At 43.0% G+C, this 19,832-nt stretch overlaps 1 protein-coding gene across 4 annotated transcripts in view; it reads right to left on the bottom strand.

Annotated features, from left to right (window-relative positions):
* The window catches only part of LOC144600235 (F-box/WD repeat-containing protein 11), a 144,144-nt gene that overhangs the window by 57,804 nt on the left and 66,508 nt on the right, over nucleotides 1-19,832 (bottom strand). For all 4 annotated transcript variants that reach the window (XM_078411783.1, XM_078411784.1, XM_078411785.1 and 1 more), the window contains one exon: nucleotides 16,256-16,478. In XM_078411783.1, coding sequence (XP_078267909.1) covers nucleotides 16,256-16,478 — 223 coding nt within the window. The remainder of the gene's footprint in view (nucleotides 1-16,255; nucleotides 16,479-19,832) is intronic.

The raw sequence follows: 19,832 nt of genomic DNA, 5'->3' as shown, positions 1-19,832 counted from the left end.
TTTTGACAAAACTGAACACATGAACCCATTTCTCTTTTCGCAGATGCCAAGTACTTTCTGTATTTTCTGTTTTATTTCTGATTTTCACCATCTATAGTTTTCCTGATTTTCATTTGGAGTCACCACACATTGGCTCTGTTGAAACATACAAGAAAATTACATGCCACCTATCACCTACCCAGCCAACACCCCTCTGCTGAAGGATCTGTATTACTCATGTGGACTGTTCCTTAGACAAAGCACTGAATGTGTCTGCATCTGACTGCCATTGGAATATAGTTGGATTTCAGAAGTGAGGTAACATCATTTCACTGTATGAGGCACTGAGCAATTCAAGAAAGACTGAAGTCAATGGAATCAAAGGATGACTGGAGGCATAACTGAAGGTGGCTACAATCACTATGTCAAGGCAGTGCCCCAGCCAAATCATCTTCAGCTACTTCTTCAATTACCTCATTGACCATCAATGTATGATCAACCATGTATGACCATCTCATACCACAGGGAACTGTGCCTGACAATTGTGCAGCCTCGAGTTTCATTTGCAGCTCCTCATGATGATAAAGCAACCCATGCTTACACACAGCACAATTCAAGTTCAGGTGACAAGTTGCAGGTATGCCATACAAAAACTGGAGGGGGGAGATTTCCAACAATCTTCTGCCCGTAACACATTGGCATCCCCATTATGGCATTTCCCAAATGTTCACGGTGGAGAATCGACATAGTGCTTGATGGTTGTCTACAAAAATCAATTAGTGCTCTTAAAAGGAATTGAACAGGTGGAAGGGAAATAATTTATAGGCGATGAGGAAAGACTAATAATGGGACTCATGCATTACGCCACTAGGAGCTTACCTAGACTCAGTGAGCTGCATGACCTCTTATATGCTATCATTATTCTATGATATAAATGCTGTGACTGCAATAAGGCAGAGACCATGTATTTAGCAGTGAGCAACCCAATGCCAGTTTCCAAAACCTTTCCACTATATGCAAGTCAGAAGTGTGAAAGGATAGTCTCCAATTGCGTGAAGGCAATTGCTTGCTGCTCTGGAAGATTAGATTGCACAGTATCCAAGGAGAGTTAGCCAATAGATATAAAATTTGCATCATGGATGGACACGTGGGGTGATGGTGGAAGGTTGTTTCTCAGACTGGAAGCCTGTGACTAGTGGAGTGCCTTAGGGTGCCCATCACTGTGTCTCATCTATATTAATGATTAGGATGAGAACGTACAAAGCATGATTGGTAAGTATGCAGACAACACTAAAGTGGAAGGCATTGTAGATAGACAGGACGGTTGTCAAATGTTGCAGCAGGACCTTGATCGATTGGGCAGGTGGGCTCGGGAATGGTTGATCGAGTTTAATACAGAGAGGAGCAAGGTGCTATATTTTGGGAGGTCTGACCAGGGCAGGGACTACACAGTGAATGACAGGGGTCTGGGGAGTGTTATAGAGCAGAGGGACCTATGATTACAGGTAGTGTAGGAAAATAACTGCAGATACTGGTACAAGTCGAAGGTATCCCAAAATGCTGGAGTAACTCGGCGAGTCAGGCAGCATCTCTGGAGAGAAGGAATGGGTGATGCGAGTCAAGACCCTTCTTCAGACTGATGTGGGGTCTGAAGAAGGGTCTCGACCTGAAACGTCACCCATTCCTTCTCTCCAGAGATGCTGCCTGACCCGCTGAGTTACTCCAGCATTTTGGGATACCTTCTACGAGTACAGGTACATAGTTCCTTGAAAGTGGCAGATAGGGTGGTCGAGGCAGCTTTCAGCACATTGCCTTCATCAGTTAGCGTATAGAGTTTAGAAATTGGGAAGTTATGTTAGAGTTATACGAGACATTGTTGAAGCCATAGTTAGAGTATTGTGTTCAGTTTTGGTCACCCTGTTGTAGGAAAGATGTTAAGCTGGAAAGGATGCAGAGAAGATTTACGAAATTGTTGCCAGGACTCGAGGGCCTGAGCTACAGGGAGAGGTTGAGAAGGCTAGAACTTTATCCCTTGGAATGCAGGAGCATGAGGAGTGATCATGTAGAGATGTATAAGATAGTGAGAGGAATAGATAAGGTAAATGTACAGGGTCTTTTACCCAGAGTAGTGGAATCAAGAACCAGAGTACCTAGGTTTAAGGTGAGGGGGCAAAGATTTAATAAGAACCTGAGGGGCAACTTTTTTTTTACACAAAGGATGGTTAGTATATGGAGCAAGCTGCTAGAGAAGGTAGCTGAGGCAGGTACTTTCACAGCTTTAAAATGTTTGGGAAGGTACATGGATAGGATCAGCTTAGAAAGATGTGGGCCAACTCAGGCAGGTGGGACTAGTGTAGATGGGGCATGTTGGTCGGCGTGGACAAGTTGGGCTAAAGGGCCTGCTTCCACACTATGATATGTCATCCCAATAATATTTAAAATTCAACACCACCCAGGATTAGAGCAGACCTTTTACTGGTACCCTCTCCATCACCACAAATATTCAGTTCCTCTACTGTTGGCGAAGCATGCACAATTTACAGGTGCTGCAAAACATAACATAGAAAGTCCATCACTGGAACAGGTCCTTCAGCTATAATCTTGGTGTCAAACATGATACCAAGACCATCCACATAATCCACACATGAACACAACGTGAAGGAAGGAACAGCAGATACTGGTTCAAACCAAAGATAGACACAATATGCTGGAGTAACTCAGCGGGACAGGCAGCGTCTCTGGATCGAAGGAATGGATGACATTTCGGATCGAGACCAACACATAACATGTCAAAGGTTTAGTTCTGACAAAGGGTTACACGACAGAAGCATTTAACTTTCTGCAGACGATTCCAGATTTACTGAGTTTACTCAGAATTTTATAGTTTTGTTTTAGATTTGCAGTTTTTTGTTTTCATTTATTGTTCTTTCATCTGAATGCTACCAATACAAATTTATTTATATGGAATATAAAAGAGCATTACAGAAATAAAACGAATTTTCACTCGAGACACAGTTGAGTGGAGAACATTTTCTAGATCTCTGGCGTAGGGTGCCACCATTTTACAACCATAAAGACATTGCCTTTCCCCACCTGGGGATTAAGGATCGCACGGGAAACGATCAACATTCGGAATCAGTCACCGACTAATCATATTCATAAAGTCTCTTTACAAAAAAGTGCAAAGTGCTGGAGTAACTCAGCAGATCAGAGATCTCTGAAGGATATGGATAGGAGACATTTCCAAGCGAGACCCTTCTTCAGCCTGATGCCCACTGGTTTGGTAAACCAGCATCTGCAGTTCCTAGTATAAAGTCTCTTTCCTCTTGTAAGTGCGTTGTAAGTTCTGGTAAACCCTGTTTAATGGGTGGTGTTTATATTTGGGTAGGAAAGAGACTTAGAATAAAAGCCACAAACATGTGCTAAACTAGTTTGTGGATAATTATGTCACTGCGTCCATGACACATTTGCTGCTTCAGAACCAAATACAAGAGAAGCTCTTTTGGATTTGAATCAATGGGAGCAAATGAAAAAAGCCCTGCTTTCTCAGGCCGGCGCTGGGTCACCTTTCACAAGCCATTCTGCCCTGAGGTGTTAAGACAGCGTTTCCTGTTCCCTGTTTGCTCAGCACCCAGAGGATATGGTTCCAACTCAATCGATGCCATCCAATGCATGATCTCAACGCCATCCAGCCTACCATTCAGCATCAGACCTCCAACCACGGCCAAGTCATTCAGTTTCCCCGCCTGCGACCCGCACTATACACTCATTGTACTCCCCTTTCATCACCACCCAGGCGAGGAAACTAGCAGCTAACGCAGTCACCACCAACGCAGACCCCACGGGGTCGGGTCACATTCACCCAAACTGCAATGTCCAGTCCACAATTCAGATATTTTAATGTTATGAATTATTATTCCACAAATCCAATCATTTATATTGTAACCAACCATCCCCATAATTTGACACAGATGCCCTTGACCCCAAAGCTTCATGAAAGGGTTCCATGCCTGAATCATCGTTACTCTGTTAGTCCAGCAAAACAGATAATCCGGCAAGGCTCTGGAACCAAGGAAAAACTGATGGTGGTCCTTTATGTTATGTGCCTCTCAGCAAGTGGCAAATTTACATACCTGCGTGGGCATTTATTTTCCCATATTCCAGCAGGGATAATGAGTACAGATCAAACAAAGTGGAAAAAAATAAAGTTGATATGTGAAGTGAACAATTTTTCAAATCAAAATTGCTCCCACTGCACAGTGGAAAAGTACAGAGTGCATTTGCGTCAAATATCAAATCTGAGGTTTGCAAATCTGAGCGTTGATCTGCAAGTTTTCCAGTGTGTACATCGCAAACAGCATGCAATATTCCACCCCGCCGTCTGACAGTTCTAAATCAGAGCTAAAGGGCCAACCTATCCCAGGAAGCTTCACTTCCTGCCATGCACAATCAGCATTACAAAAGCATCTGCAGGCTAGGAGACCCAAAATAAAGAATTCTCCCAAATAATGTTACAATCATCAGCACAAACCTCTACGCACTCCCAACCCCATCAAATACACTGGATACTAGAAAACTGTGGCAGCAACATCTAGGAATATAAAAGAAAATCTATTAAAATAAGCTTAAAAAGCAGATTGGAGAGAATAAGATTGCATCTCACTAAAATTTATAAAATTCTTAAAGGCCAAGACAGGGTGGGATAGGGAATATTTTTCCTGGCTCTGCAGTCTAGGACGAAGTTTCAGTATCCAAAGAAGAGGAAAGCCATTCAGAAATCATGTCAAGAGAGAGTACCTACTAAAAAGATGGCAAATCTTTGAAATTCACTACCCTGGAGGGTCGATGAGATTCAATTGTCGAGTTCATTTCCCAAAAGGCAATTTCCCAAACAGTTAACAGCAAGTGTTTTCAACAAGACAGAAGCACAGTATATTCACAGCAGTTAAACATCCAAGTCATTTGAAGGATGTCTTTATTTCAGGCTCATGTCTGATGAAAGAAAAACGTACAGCAAGTTTAACTTACAAAACCTATGCAGACAAAATGCCAAGTGGCTGTGGGAGAACGCAGAAGGGGGGCAGGGAGGAGGTAAAGATCAATTATTTTAGACACAAAAAGGAATCAATAATGTCTTTGGCAGCTGTTATAATCAGAGAAATTACCCAGGCTAACAGCTTGGTTTTAGGGACTTTAATGATACTGCAGCTGGTAATGGCTTTTCATACCTCACCAGTCACCTCCAGACTTAATTACACCAAATAGAGATTAATCAACTTAACTATTTAACCCAATTTACTCAAAACTGCCCTTTTCCCCCCAGACACACTCAAATCAGTTTACCATTAAAAGAAAATACTTAAGTATTTTAGTTTTGTACATTGTTAAAAAAGGCAAAGTAATGAACCACTAAGGGATTAAAATAACAAGGACTGGATACTGGGTACTTTGCAAGGAGGATAGAAAATCCTCAAAACTCGGGAGAACAAGAGTAGAATAGCACTGGACCCTCTCCACTCAATCCCTGATTGTCACATCAGGGTCAAAATTATACACCAAAGCCCAGGTACCATTTATGAATGATTCATAAATGATTCACCAATCATTCATAATGCCTTTGATGACATTGGCTGCCTTTGATGGTGGGAAGTACGATGCCTCTGACGGACTGGGCAGAGTCTACCACCCTCTGTAGTCTCCTTCGTTCCTAGGTGTTAAGAGTTGCTGAACCAGGCTTTGATGCAACCAGTGTGCTCTGAACCATACACCTCGAGAACTTCAATAGAGTATTCATTGACGTACCATATCTCACTCTAAGTAGAGGAGTTGATGCGCTTTCGTTGTGATTGCATCATGTGCTGAGCCCAGACAGATCTTCAGATATGCATGCCCAGGAGCTAAGCTCTTCACTCTCTCAAGTTCCATCCCATCGAAGAAGACAGGTTTGTGGATCCTTGGCTTTCCTTTCTTGAAGTCAATCAGCTACTTGGTCTTGCTAACGTTGAGAGCCATATTTTGTCTGGCACCAAACAGATCTCCCTTCTATATTGTTACTCACTGTTACTCATTATTCATACACAATGGTGGTATCATTGGTGAATTTGTAGATGGTGTGGGAGCTGTGTCTGGCTACACAGCCATGGGTAAAGAGTAGAGCAGGGATCTGAGCATACACACTTGAGGTGTTCCTGTGTTGAGGATCAGGGAGGAAATGTTGTTGCCAATTTGTACCAATTATAGTCTGATTCTGGAAGTCCAGGATTCAATACATAGGGATGACCCAGTTCTTAGAGTTTTATAAGTTTGGAGTGGATGAGGGTGTTGAGCAGTAGTCGATAAACAACAGCCTGACGTGTGTGTTCTTATTATCCAAGTGGTCCCATACAGAGCGTAGAGCCAGTGAGATCATATCCTGTTAATCTATTGTGACAGTAGCTGAATTGTGGCGGTTCCAGGTCCTTAAGGTAGGAGATGATATGCATCATAACCAACTTCTCAAGGTACTTCATCACTTTGAACAGTGGTGAGGATTTTAAAATTGAGGTTTTTCCATTGTGAGTGCCGAGGTAGAACAGACTGTGTGCTCTGAATGAGACATGAATTAAATACAAGCTGTAGATTTTTGGATGAAGACTGAATGATAAAAGATGGAAGGCCAGTCAGATTAAAAATACAAAATGATGAGAGATTTAGAAGAAAGTGAATTATGGTAGGAATTAAAGTTGGAATCGCAAGAGTTGAAGTGACACATGGACAAAACATCAGTTCTGTGAAACCACAGCAGGATTCCAAATAGTATGGCTCAATTTCAAACAACGTGGGATTAGGGATAGTGGTTATGGAGCTGATTTTTGTTGTGAGAACCATTGACAACGAATCACCCATCTAGTGCCTCAACCTTATTATGAGGTTAGTTCACTAACCTCATACCGTCATTTCTATCTCCACCCAAAATTCACAACGAAGACTGTGCTGGCTGAATCAAAGTTTCCATCTGATCTTTACCTACTGAACTCATATCCTTGTACCTTGCTCCTCTTGTCCAGTTCCTTCCAATATACATCCACAACACACGACATGCTCCCCATTATTTCAGCGAATTCATAATTCCCTGGCCCCCACCGCCGCATCTTTACTATGGATGACCAATCCAGGAACAGCACCATTCCTCATCCGGAAGGCCATGTGGCTCTGTTTCTATCACGAACATACCTCCAAACAGTTCTCCTCAACCTGGTGGAACTTGTGTTTACATTCAACTTCTCTTTTGTCTCCTCCCACTTTCTACAATTCAAAGGTGCAACCATGGGCACTCATGTGGGCCCATGGGTATGCCTGCCTCCATTGGCGACATGGAACATTCTTCATTCCAAACCTATGCTGGTACCACTTCCCAACTCTTTCTCCACCACAATGATAACTGCACTGGCGCTGCTGCCATACAGAGTAGAATGCGTCCATTTCATCAATTTTGCCACAAACATTCACCCTGCCCTTAAATTTACTTTGATCATTTCTGACACCTCTCTTCCCTTTCTTGATCTATCTCCATCTCAGGAGACAAACAATCCACTGACATTCATTACAAACCCATGGAATCCCATAGCTAACTCGGCTGCACCTCCTCCCATTCAGCCTTTTGTAAGAACATGATCCCTTTCTCTCAGTTTCTCCGCCTCTGCTACACCTGTTCTTGAGATATGGCCTTCTATTCCAGGAGATCAGAGATGTCTTTCATCAGATCCAGCACGTCATTCTTCAACCAGCTACTGCACGATCATATCCCCTTCACAAATGTCCTCCCCATTCCTGTCTTCTTTCTACAGGGACCACTCTAATGAAAGAACTGACTTTTAGGGCAAAACAGTAAAAATGAAAAAACGTATAGTTTACATTGCGAGGGATAATGCGTAGTAGAGAGTTTAGTTTGGCGAAACAGCGTGGGACAAGACCTTTGGCCCATTGAGTCCACACTGGCCAACAATCACCCATAAACTAGTTCTGTGTTATCCCAGTTTTGCACACCAGGGGCAATTTACAGAAGCCAAACTAACCTATAAACCTGCATGCATGCCTTTGGAATGTAGCTGGAAACTGGAGCACCTGGAGAAGACCCATGAGGTCACAGGTAGAACGTACAAAGTCCATACAGACAGCACCCACAGTTAGGATCGAACTTGGATCCCCGGCACTCTAAGGCACCAACTCTACCGCTGCGCCACAGTATCACTAGTGGGACCTTTCATTAGCTATGGCAGTGTACATGATTAGAATGGTCTGTATTAGGTTACATTTAATTATGAATTTCCAAGATGGGAAGTCCTTAGTTTTATTAAGAGGTGATTGGTCGCTGTTACAGGGACGCAGATGATTAATGGAATCTGCAGGAAGGTGCCTTTTGTTGCATTCAATCGTGAGAAAATTCAAAAGCAAGTTTTAAGCTTCTTTTTCTGTTTTCTACCTACAGTGGCAGCATATTGATCTAAAAGTCTGTGGGATGATCACAGAGAACAGATCTCAGCACTGCAATATGCCACTAGCAGTTTATTTTCAATTCAACGCAGGTCAATGCACACTACAATATGGTGATGCCAAATAAATTAAACTCCTAGAGACTTCAATGATGACCTATAGAAAAGGTAAGTGGCATGCCCACAATCACACCTGTGTTTATCTTTTAAATAGTAGTTCGGTACCATTTAAACTCCTCAAATCTGGAATAGTCAAGGCTTTGCTGTTCAGGCCGCCAAATTAACATTATCCAGAGGCAAAACAGTTTAAATATTCATTTTTGGTTAACTGCAGGCATTGAATGTGGTGTAATCAGAATTTAAATACCAATAAGATCACATTACTCCTTCCAAACTCTAAGATCTATAAAATTCAAACATGACAAACCAAGAAATAAATATGCAAATAGCACCAAGGATCAGGATCTTAGATGACTAAATGTCATTGTCCTGATGCTTCCAGTTAGACATTCCTGTTTGAAGCTAATCCCATTTATGGACCTGAATGTCATTTTATACTAACACTGCAACCTTCAAAGCATTTACTCAAAGATACAACTACAAAAAATGAAAGCCTTCACACCTAGGATAAAGTTGCTGATAATGTGAAATAATGATATTAGATTTAGCCACATTAAGGAATTTCACTGCAGAAAACTAATTTCAGTTGACTTATCTTTTTACATTGATTTTTAGAGCATAATTCAACATTTTCAATATGTCCCTGATGGTTTGTATTTACATTCAATGGTTTATTGTTACAGATCTCCGAATTGCCAAATCACCAAGTAAGTCATCGTGCAACCACAGTCAACTCTTCTAAGTGTCCACTTTGTAATTATTCCTCATTTAGCTGCAGGTTCAAATCTCTTTATTTCTCATTCTTACTTACTGATTTTTGGTTTGTGTAATAAGCAATTTTGTAAAAAATCTTACAAAAATGCACAGGCTGAAGAAAAGCCCTGTGAACACAGCAGTCGATGCCTTCTCCCTACCCAAGAAAACAGTTAGATTTCAGTTTATATATACAGGAAATATAGCAATTTAAGATATGTTCTTTGGTTCTAAATATTTCTTTAGTCCCACTCTTAATATTCAACATCAGAAGCCTTTCCATTGATATAAAATATTCCAAATGTGGATGCTTATTCTGGCTGGTCCATCAGTTTTCCTTGTAGAATATTTGCTCAATGTTAATGCTCCAACACATCAAAATAAATGTTCCATAAGCCCTGACGCACACATCAGGTTGGTCAATGCACACGTGCCGGCCGCTGCTTGAAACATTGGCAACTATGCCGTGGAGTGACCGTTAATTTTAGGTTGAAATACTTGGCAACAACACTATTGACTTGGGTGAGACGGGATTAATGGGGAGAAGCACAGGTATCCCATGGGGATGCAAGGCAACATTCCAATGGTCACTTTCTTGCAAGACCTGCAATGACGTAATCTTCAGGCTCACATAAACTTGATACCAGGTAATGTAAGACGTCTCTGTAAAAAGACAGATGGGGAAAACAAAAAGGAGATAAAGCAAAGAAATCCCAAACTTTTTTTTTGGATAAATATTGACTATTGATCGTACTGCAAACAGCCCCCTCCTGCAGCCTGACTGCTTGAGCCAGTGCATTTTTTTTATTGGCTCATTAATTGCTGGTTAGTACATTCTGAAAAACTGAATTGTTTTCTTTAGGCCAAGGTTGCGGATAAAGAAGCCAGTCAAATCCAGATGTGGCTGTGCTACTATGAACTCAAAACGTAGCATCATTTTGTTACTCCAGCACTACCTAAAGCACCAAAGCTGAACATACCCTCCAGATAGCTCAACAGCCAACTCATGAGACAGGAATCCTAAATGCTATAGCAAATATAAAATAGGCACATATTTTGGATATTCAATCTTGCAAAGTAGCTTAAGCTTGTACCCTACAGAATTAGTAGTTCCAATGGCACACGATGAATGAGGCCATGAATAGAACTGTCGACTAATGCTGCCATCTCCTGGGTCTATGATGAAGTGCAAGCTCTCTAAGATATTCCAGAATTCTGACTGGGACCCCTGTGAACTGAAACAGTGGGCAGGGGGTTTTCAAATTATTTTTATTTGGACATTAGGTAACTTCAAGTACAATTAAACATTCCATTTCCTGAATTAGAATCCTATCTGGAGGGAGCATTATGAGTGCTATAAAACCAGTCAAGCACACAGTGGGAAGATATCGGATTGGAATAAACTGGGGATATGAAGCATAAGAATTATTAGCATTGAAGCATTTCAGATAATAGTGCAAAGGACCAGATGTAATAACTTAATCAAATGACAGTTAAATGAACAACAACCACAAAGGAACGCTCTGGATGAGTGTTTTGAAAAGAAAAATAGCTTTCACCGAGGTTGGTACCTTTTAATGAAACTGCCTTTGCATTTGTATCAGCCGTTTCCTGTACCAACACCTAGAATCGACAGTCAACAGAACAGGACCAGACAATGACATTTTTACTTGCTTTGCAAGCACATTAAAGCAACAATACAACAAATAGATATACAAGAAACAATAATATAACTCTAAGAGTTAAACTCCGTTTAAACCCAGAATGAGGATGCATATTGCACCGTGGTGAGTGCAGGATTGTACACACCTTGTTTGAGTGGAATTAGTCCTATTGCTAGTGAACAACAGGACTGGAGCACAAACACTGCCCATGACCCAGAAAACCAAGAGGAAACAGGTACAGGAAATGCAAGCAACAAAGGATCCTCTTTTAGGGTGGGGCTGCTGCAACAGCTGCCAGAGCTGCTGCTTCACAGTGCCAGAGAACAGAGTTCGACCCTGACCTTGGGTGCTGTCTGGGTGGAGTTCGCACGCTTGCCTTTTAACCACTTGGGCTTCTTCCAAATGCCCTGGTTTCCTCCCACATCCCAAAGACATGCAGGTTGCTAGGGAAATCTGCCTCTGTAAACTTGCACCCAATGTAAAGAGAGTGGATGAGAGGTTAGGACAGCACAGAACTACTGTGAACGGATAATCGATGGCCAGTGCGTACTTGGTACGCCAAGGGGTCTGTTTCCATATTGTATCTCTGAACTGAACTTGGTGTTAGGAATGTTTAAACTGTGCTGTCACTCTGGACCTGATCTAGCAATGCTTGGAATGACTAAAGATTTGAAAAGGATAAAATATTTGCTCTATATTAATAAACATAGCACAAAAAGTAAGGAAATTTGTGTTTGGTAGATTATTTCTTTGTTGTAACAATGCTTCTTGGCAATAAATCTTATACCGTTGGAAAGCCTGTTTATTTCCCTTTTAAATGGTGCCACATTTGTAAGGAACATGCATTTGTGGGATGAGCAGCAGAGCTGAGTATATGGGTTGCGCCCATGAAAAATTTGCCAAATCTTCTCTGCCAATGCCAAACAGCTTATTCTGCTGTTGCTATTGACTCTTGTTTTGAGCTTCTGGTACCCCCAGGTGCTGACAAGAATGGGATGCCATCCCACAACAGTGTGTGACCAGGCTGGTGACCAGCATGAGGAGGAGGTGCCAGTCTGTTATGGCTGTGTATGGTTCTTCCACACACTACTGTGGCTCCTGTTTATTAAATGAATAAATTGTTAAATTGCCAATATGTCTTGTTTCTTCAGACTTCAATCATCCAATCCACCAAACAACACCGAACAAGAGTCAATGGCAGAATAAGCTGTTTGGCATTGGCAGAGAAGATTTGGCAAATTTTTCATGGGCGCAACCCATATACTCAGCTCTGCTGCTCATCCCACAAATGCATGTTCCTTACAAATGTGGCACCATTTAAAAGGGAAATAAACAGGCTTTCCAACGGTATAAGATTTATTGCCAAGAAGCATTGTTACAACAAAGAAATAATCTACCAAACACAAATTTCCTTACTTTTTGTGCTATGTTTATGTTTTTTTGTTTAACACTGGTGGATCCACGAGTCTTCTGCCAACCGGTGAATTACTACCAGCAACAGGCCCACACTGAAATTGCAATATGGCACCATTAAAGTGTAGACCATCAGACCCCTTCACTTTTTCCACATTTTGTTACATTACAGGCTTATTTTAAAAAGGATTAAATTATTTTTTTATGATCAATCTACACCCAATACCCCATAATAAAAAAGCGAGAACAGGTGTTTAGAAATTTTTGCAAAGTAATTAAAAAGAAATAACTGAAATATCACATTTACATAAGTACTCAGACCCTTTACTCAGTACTTTGTTGAGGCACATTTGGCAGCGATTACAGCCTCGTCTTCCTGGGTAGAACACTACAAGCCTGGCACACCTGTATTTGGGTAATTTCTCCCATTCTTCTCTGCAGATCCTCTCAACCTCCGTCAGGTTGAATAGGGAGCGTCGACGCACAGCTATTTTCAGGTCCCTCCAGAGATGTTCGATCGGGTTCAAGTCTGGGCTCTGGCTGGGCCACTTAAGGACATTCACAGACTTGTCACGAAGCCATTCCTGCGTTGTCTTGGCTGTGTGCTTCGGGTCATTGTCCTGTTGGAAGGTGAACCTTCGCCCCAGTCTGAGGTCCAGAACACTCTGGAGCAGGTTTTCATCAAGGATCTCTCTGTACTTTGCTCCGTTCATCTTTCCCTCGATCCTGACTAGTCTCCCATTTCCTGCCGCTGAAAAACATTCCCACAGCATGATGCTGCCACCACCATGCTTCACCGTAGATATGGTATTGTCTACTATATGGTGATGAGCGGTGCTTGGCATTCAAGTCAAAGAGTTCAATCTTGGTTTCATCGGACCAGAAAGTCTTGTTTCTCATAGTCTGAGAGTCCTTTAGGTGCCATTGGCAAACTCCAAGCGGGCTGTCATGTGCTTTTTACTGAGGAGTGGTTTCCGTCTGGCCACTCTACCATAAAGGCCTGATTTGTGGAGTGCTGCAGAGTCCTTCTGGAAGGTTCTCCCATCTTCACAGAGGATCTCTGGAGCTCTGACAGAGTGACCATCGGGTTCTTGGTCACCTTCCTGACCAAGGCTCTTCTCCCCCGATTGCTCAGTTTGGCCAGGCGGCCAGCTCTATTAAGAGTCCTGGTGGTTCCATAGTTCTTCCATTCAAGAATGACGGAGGCCACTGTGCTCTTCGGGACCTGCAATGCTGCAGAAATTGTTTTATACCCTTCCCCAGATCTGTGTCTCGACACAATCCTGTCTCAGAGGTCTAAGGACAATTCCTTCGTCTTCATGGCTTGGTTTTTGCTCTGTCATGCACTGTCAACTATGGGACCTTGTATAGACAGGTGTGTGCCTTTCCAAATCATGTCCAATCAATTTAATTTACCACTGGTGGATTCCAATCCAGTTGAAGAAACATCAAGGATAATCAATGGAAAAAGGATTTTTCCTGTTTCCTAAGCTCAATTTTGAGTGTCATAGCAAAGGGTCTGAATACTTATGTAAATGTGATATTTCAGTTATTTCTTTTAAATTACTTTGCAAAAATTTCTAAACATCTGTTTTCGCTTCTTCATTCTGGGGTATTGTGTAGATTGATGATAAAAAATGAATTTAATCCATTTTAAAATAAGGCTGTAACGTAACAAAATGTGGAAAAGGTGAAGGGGTCTGAATACTTTCTGAATGCACTGTAAAAGGCGTTTACACAACACGTTAGCTGTCTTCTTCCGTAGATGCTGTCTGCGCTGCTGGGTGCTTCTGTTATCTTCCTCAGTCAACTCATTAATGATGTACAAATAAAGTTCAATTTCAAGATCAACATTTAAGGCAGCTCTTCTCCAAGAAGCCCTTCTTGCTCAAGTCCATACTCCGCCACCTCCAGTTTAAATTCCATTTGGAATATTTTGGAGGACCAAGAACCAAGAACATTTTTTACACTAAAGCACTTTGAAATTAGAAGAGCAATGACTAACAAAAAATAACTTTAAAAAGGGATAGGCAGGAAAGAGCAGTGACATGGAAAGCAGGGGTGGCACGGTGGTGAAGCAGTAGAGCTACTGCCTAACAGCGCCAGAGACCCAGGTTCAATCCTGACTACGGGTACTGCCTGTACAGAGTTCTCCCCACGACCTGCTTGGGTTTTCTCCGAGATCTTCGGTTTCCTCCCACCAAAGACGTACAGGTTTGTAGGTTAATTGGCTTCGCATAAATGTAAAACTGTCCCTAGTGTGTGCAGGGTGGTGTTAATATGCAGGGATCGCTTGTCGGTGTGGACTTGGTGGGCTGAAAGCCTGCTTCCGTGCTGTATCTCTAAACTAAACTCAAGCCAGTTGATAAGCTAGCAAGAGCAAAAACAAATGGGCCAAATCATTTTCCACATTGTAATTTTGATAGAATACAAGATATTATTTTACTAACTTCAGGCTATAAAAATCAATGCCTAGATTTAACTAATTACTACCCTTCATTTACCTCATCGTTTCAACTCTGCAAGTGTTGTTCAATGGAGCTTGGCCATATATCTGTCGATTTCAAAAACTAATCACCACAAGCTATTTCGATTTCATTTAATACTTTTGAATTATCTTTTACATAATTGGACAATGTTTACATTTAATGTTAACCTCCTTATTACCTTGACACATTTCTACAGTACAATTGTTATCATCCCCTTCTCCCAAAAAGAAAAAGTTCTTCTCCATTAACATCCCCTCCAAACTCTTATGCTTGGAAAAATCATATACAAAACTGCAGATGCTGAACATCTGAATTAAAAATAGAAAATGATGGAAACATTTAGCAGGTCAACCAGCAACTGCGAAAAGAGATAGAGTTTATATTTGAGGTCGAAGACCCTTTATCAGCACAGCATTTGGTGTTTTTATTTTAGTCCAACATACACCTTTGTGAATCCTCTATTTCTCAGGTTTCTTTCCTAGTACCCAAAAGTAATTAGGTTCCACCAATATATTTTGCTTGGGCAGCTTACAACCCAACGGTATGAATATTGACCTCTAAATTCAAGTAACCCTTGCTTTCCCTCTCTCCATTCCTCCCACAGTCTGACTGTCCTGATTAATGTTTATCTTTGTATGCTTCGTGGTCACCTTCCCCGAGCTAACAATGATCTATTCTACATTCGCCTTGATCTTAGTCCCATTTGATGCCTTAGTTCTACATCTTACCCTTCCATATCTCTGTCTCCCTCTCCCTTGACTCTCAGTCTGAAGGGCCTCGACCCAAAAGATCACCCATTCCTTCTATCCAGAGATGCTGCCTGTCCCGCTTAGTAACTGCAGCATTTTATGACTATCTTCGGTGTACACCAGCATCTGCAGATCCTTCCTACACCAATATTCTCTGTTCTATGCATTCTTCTTCCATGTTGTCTGCAACTTAAAACTACATTGTTCTTTCTCATTCCCAATTCTGATTAAATATGCTCAACCTGAAAAGTGACCAGATTCTCTTTCCACTGATATTGCCTGACCTGCTGATTGTTTCCAGCATATTCTGATTTAGATTTTCAGCACCTGCAGATTTTTTTACTTTTAAATTCCTTGCCTCCCTCCTGTGATTTATGACATCACAACTCAAATGTTATACTTCCACTCTTTACAACTTTGTGTGCGTTACATCTTAGACATTTACCCTTCTACATTTATTTTAAACTCTTATATTTGATCCTGAACTGTCGTGCTGCTTGCAAAATGTTGCCACAGTACTGCATCATTTTTTTTAATTAGTAAAAGGCCTACCAATAACAGCCAGGGAATCTCACACACGATCAATTCATCATGCATTCTGCATTATTGTGTCTTACCTGGTAAAGCAGTGATGAAATCCCGCTGCAACATCGGTTTCAGGTAGGAGTTAATATGTCCATGCTGATAATGGCACATCCGGGAGATTAGGTGCTCCACAAATTCCACCTGATCTGATTCAGACCACTGGTCAAAGTATTTAATACACAAATCCTTCTCTTTTTCGTAGTTTCCCGAAGGCCTCTTTCTGGGGACTATCATGGAAGGGGGCCCATTCGTGATCTGGAGTTATTTATCACAAAAAGGGAAACAAAAACAATATGAATTAGTTAGCTTGAAGTTTGAGACCAAATCAATATAGATGCTTCAAAACTAAACATTTTAAACACTGCAGCAAACTTTCTGCGTTGGGGTTGGGTGGAGGGGGCTGGGTTAATGGGGAGCGGAAGCAAAGAAACAGCAGCATTTGGATCAGCTGAGACATACAAGCCTTCCAGGAAACATTCAACATCTCAGGAAATCAAGGTCTAAAATATTAACAATTCTTTTTAGCAAACCATTGACATTACAAAATCAGTAGCGCAAGAGGTGCTACTTGGCGTATAAGCAAAAAAATCTGATTTATATTTGATGCACGACATGCCTTACAGCTGTTAACTCGAAAATAAAATCACAGCAGCAAAGCAATGATGGTGTGAAGCAGAGACCAATATGGTATTGATCCGGTTTGCGCTTCTTCATGGTGTTATACGGGAAACTAGGTCATGCAGCTGGAGAGCCTAGAGAGCACAGCACAGAAATTACATTGAAATATCAAGATCACTGAATTAGCTGATATGTTGGGTCAAGGGAATATAAATAGTTGTCATATCTCCTTCTCAACTACAAAGTACAAAAAACCTTCATGCCTTAGGACTTCAGGACCTCCCTAAAGATGCCGTAGCTTTCACCACCCCTTCAGCAATAGGATAATTACAAATTGAATATTTCAGACAGTGGCGGGAAGGTGGTGTTGGGGACAGCATCCAAATCAATAGAAAAGAACCTTAAAACTACATTCAGATTGTTTAGAAAATTTAGAAAAGCTACTGATGCAGGGTAATCTGTGTGCAAGATACATCTTCGGGATGCACTGGGACGCATCCTCAGTGATGTGACCTGGGGTCATGGGTGTTTCGGGTCTCACAACATCAGACACCCTCGCCCAGGCGACCCAGCCGGGGTTGATCAGGCCCCGACTTGCGTCCCAGCAGCAACTGCCCACGGATCAGCCCTCTTAATCCAAAGCCATCTAGTGGCTTTCTCTGCGGCTTCGCTTGCGGATTGAATGGCCCTCTTCTTTGCCAGCCCCATAATGCCCAACTGGTTGAGGACTTTGCAGAGTGAGCATCCTGCAAAGCCTCTGCAGCCCACCTCTATGGGTTCATAGCGTGTCTTCCAGCCTCTGTGCCGGCACATCTCCACCAGCTCCTGGTACTTTGCGCGTTTCCTTTCATTTGCTTCTTCCATACGCTCTTCCCAGGGCACTGTCAGCTCCAGAATGATCAGCTGTTTTGTCACCTCGGAGGTGATGATTATGTCTGGCCGGAGTGATGTTGCTGTGATGTGCTGCGGAAATTTCAGCTGTGTGCCCAGATCGACGTGCAGCTGCCAGTCAGTGGCCGTGTAGAGGAGGCCCGCCCTTGTTTTTGGTTGTGGGCGAGGCTTCTCTCCAGCTTTGACAAAAGTGATTGATTTCTTCGGGGCATGGTGGTATTTGCTGTTATTGATGGCAGTGGCTATGCTCTCAGCAACCACCTTAAGCACCTGGTCGTGGCGCCACCGATAGCGACCTTCACCAAGGGACTTTGGGCAGCTGCTGAGGAGATGTTCTAATGATCCCCTTCCAGTGCAAAGTGGGCAGGAAGGTGTCATGCTCTTGCCCCAGACGTGGAGGTTTGCTGGGCTTGGTAGGGCATCGTAGACAGCTTGGACAAGGAACCGGACGCGCTGGAAATCTGCCTGCATGATGTTTGACCAGGTAATCCTGCGCTGCGGTATGCTCTCCCACCTTGTCCACGCTTCCTGCTGCCTGAGCCTCACCGTCCTGCTCACACGCTCTTCCTCCACACCTGCTCGGACCTCCTCCTGGATGAGATGGTGTCTCTCCTTGCCCTGGGCCTTGCCAACATGGGTCTTAGGGAAGTATCCCAAGCCCACTCTGCCAGTTGCTATGACTCCCACCAATACCTTTTGTCTTAGGCGTGACTCTGCCACCTCCACTGCTTTCTCCGCCCTCCATTTCTTCCCTGTTCTCACCTCGATGCCAGCCGATGACACCTTTTGGTCCCTGGAGTCCCTGTACTGTAGGGCTTCTCTTGTTCGCGCCACCATAAAGTCTTCAGGGAGACCACTGAAAGGGAGCTGCAAGATGTTACTGGTCCCGTACAGTGCTGCACTGTTGAGGCTGCGAGGAAGGCCAAGCCACTTGCGAAGAAAGCAACTGATCTTCCTTTCGAGGGACTCAACTGTGGTCAATGGAACAGCGTAAACCAGGAGAGGCCACAGGACACGGGGCAGGATGGAATGCTGATAGATCCAGGCCTTGAATCTGCCAGGTAGACCTGACTTGTCGACTTTGGTGAGCCAGGTTTCAAGGTCTTTGATGGACTTTTGAATGGCGGCAGAGTCTCTCAGAGTTGCGTCAAAAAGCTTCCCCAAACGCTTGACAGGTTTCTCAGTGATGGAGGGAATGGCAGTTCCGGATAATAAGAAGTGGAATTTGTCAGTCACCTTTCCCTTCTTCAGCACCATAGACCTTGACTTGGTTGGCTTGAAACTCATCCTTGCCCAAGTGATAAGCTTCTCAAGACCCTGTAGGATCCACCTACTCCCTGGGACCGATGTTGTGGTGATGGTAAGGTCATCCATAAAAGCTCTTATTGGGGGCTGTCGTGCACCAGACTTGGTTAGGGGGCCTCTGCATTCCACCTCGCCTGACTTGGCCACCATGTTCATGGCAAGAGCAAAATGAATAACAGAACTGGTGCAGCCCGTTATTATTCCTTTTTCAAGCCCATGCCAGTCTGATGTTTCTGACCCAGAAGTCACCCTCAGCCTGAAATTATGGTAAAAATCCAGGATCAGGTCCTTGATCTTACTAGGAACATGGTGGCGGTGTAGTGCAAGCTCAACCAGTCTGTGCGGCATGGACCCATAGGCATTGGCCAGGTCCAACCACAGAACAACTAGGTCGCCTCTGTTTTCATGGGCTTCTCTGATGAGCTGCGTGACTACTCCAGTGTGCTCCAAGCAGCCGGGAACTCCAGGAATCCCACCCTTCTGCACGGAGGGGTCGATGTAGCTGTTTTTGAGGAGGAACTCAGTTAATCTTCCGGAGACAATGCTGAAAAACACCTTCCCTTCCACGCTCAGCAGCGAGATTGACCGAAACTGATTGATGTTCTTTGAGTTTTCCTCTTTCGGGATCCAAACTCCCTCAGCACACCTCCACTGGTCAGCAACTCTCCCCCTTCGCCATACCACCTTCAAGATCTTCCATAGGTGTCGAAGGAGCTCTGGGCAGCGCTTGTACACTATGCATGGTACGCCACTAGGGCCTGGTGCAGAGGCTGAGCGTGCCGCCTTGATGACCTC

The sequence above is a fragment of the Rhinoraja longicauda genome, chromosome 14 (assembly GCF_053455715.1).
Source record: "Rhinoraja longicauda isolate Sanriku21f chromosome 14, sRhiLon1.1, whole genome shotgun sequence".
Classification (NCBI taxonomy): Eukaryota; Metazoa; Chordata; class Chondrichthyes; order Rajiformes; family Arhynchobatidae; genus Rhinoraja; species Rhinoraja longicauda.
The sequence above is the reverse complement of the archived record's forward strand: the minus strand, read 5'-3'. Positions and strand labels throughout refer to the sequence as shown.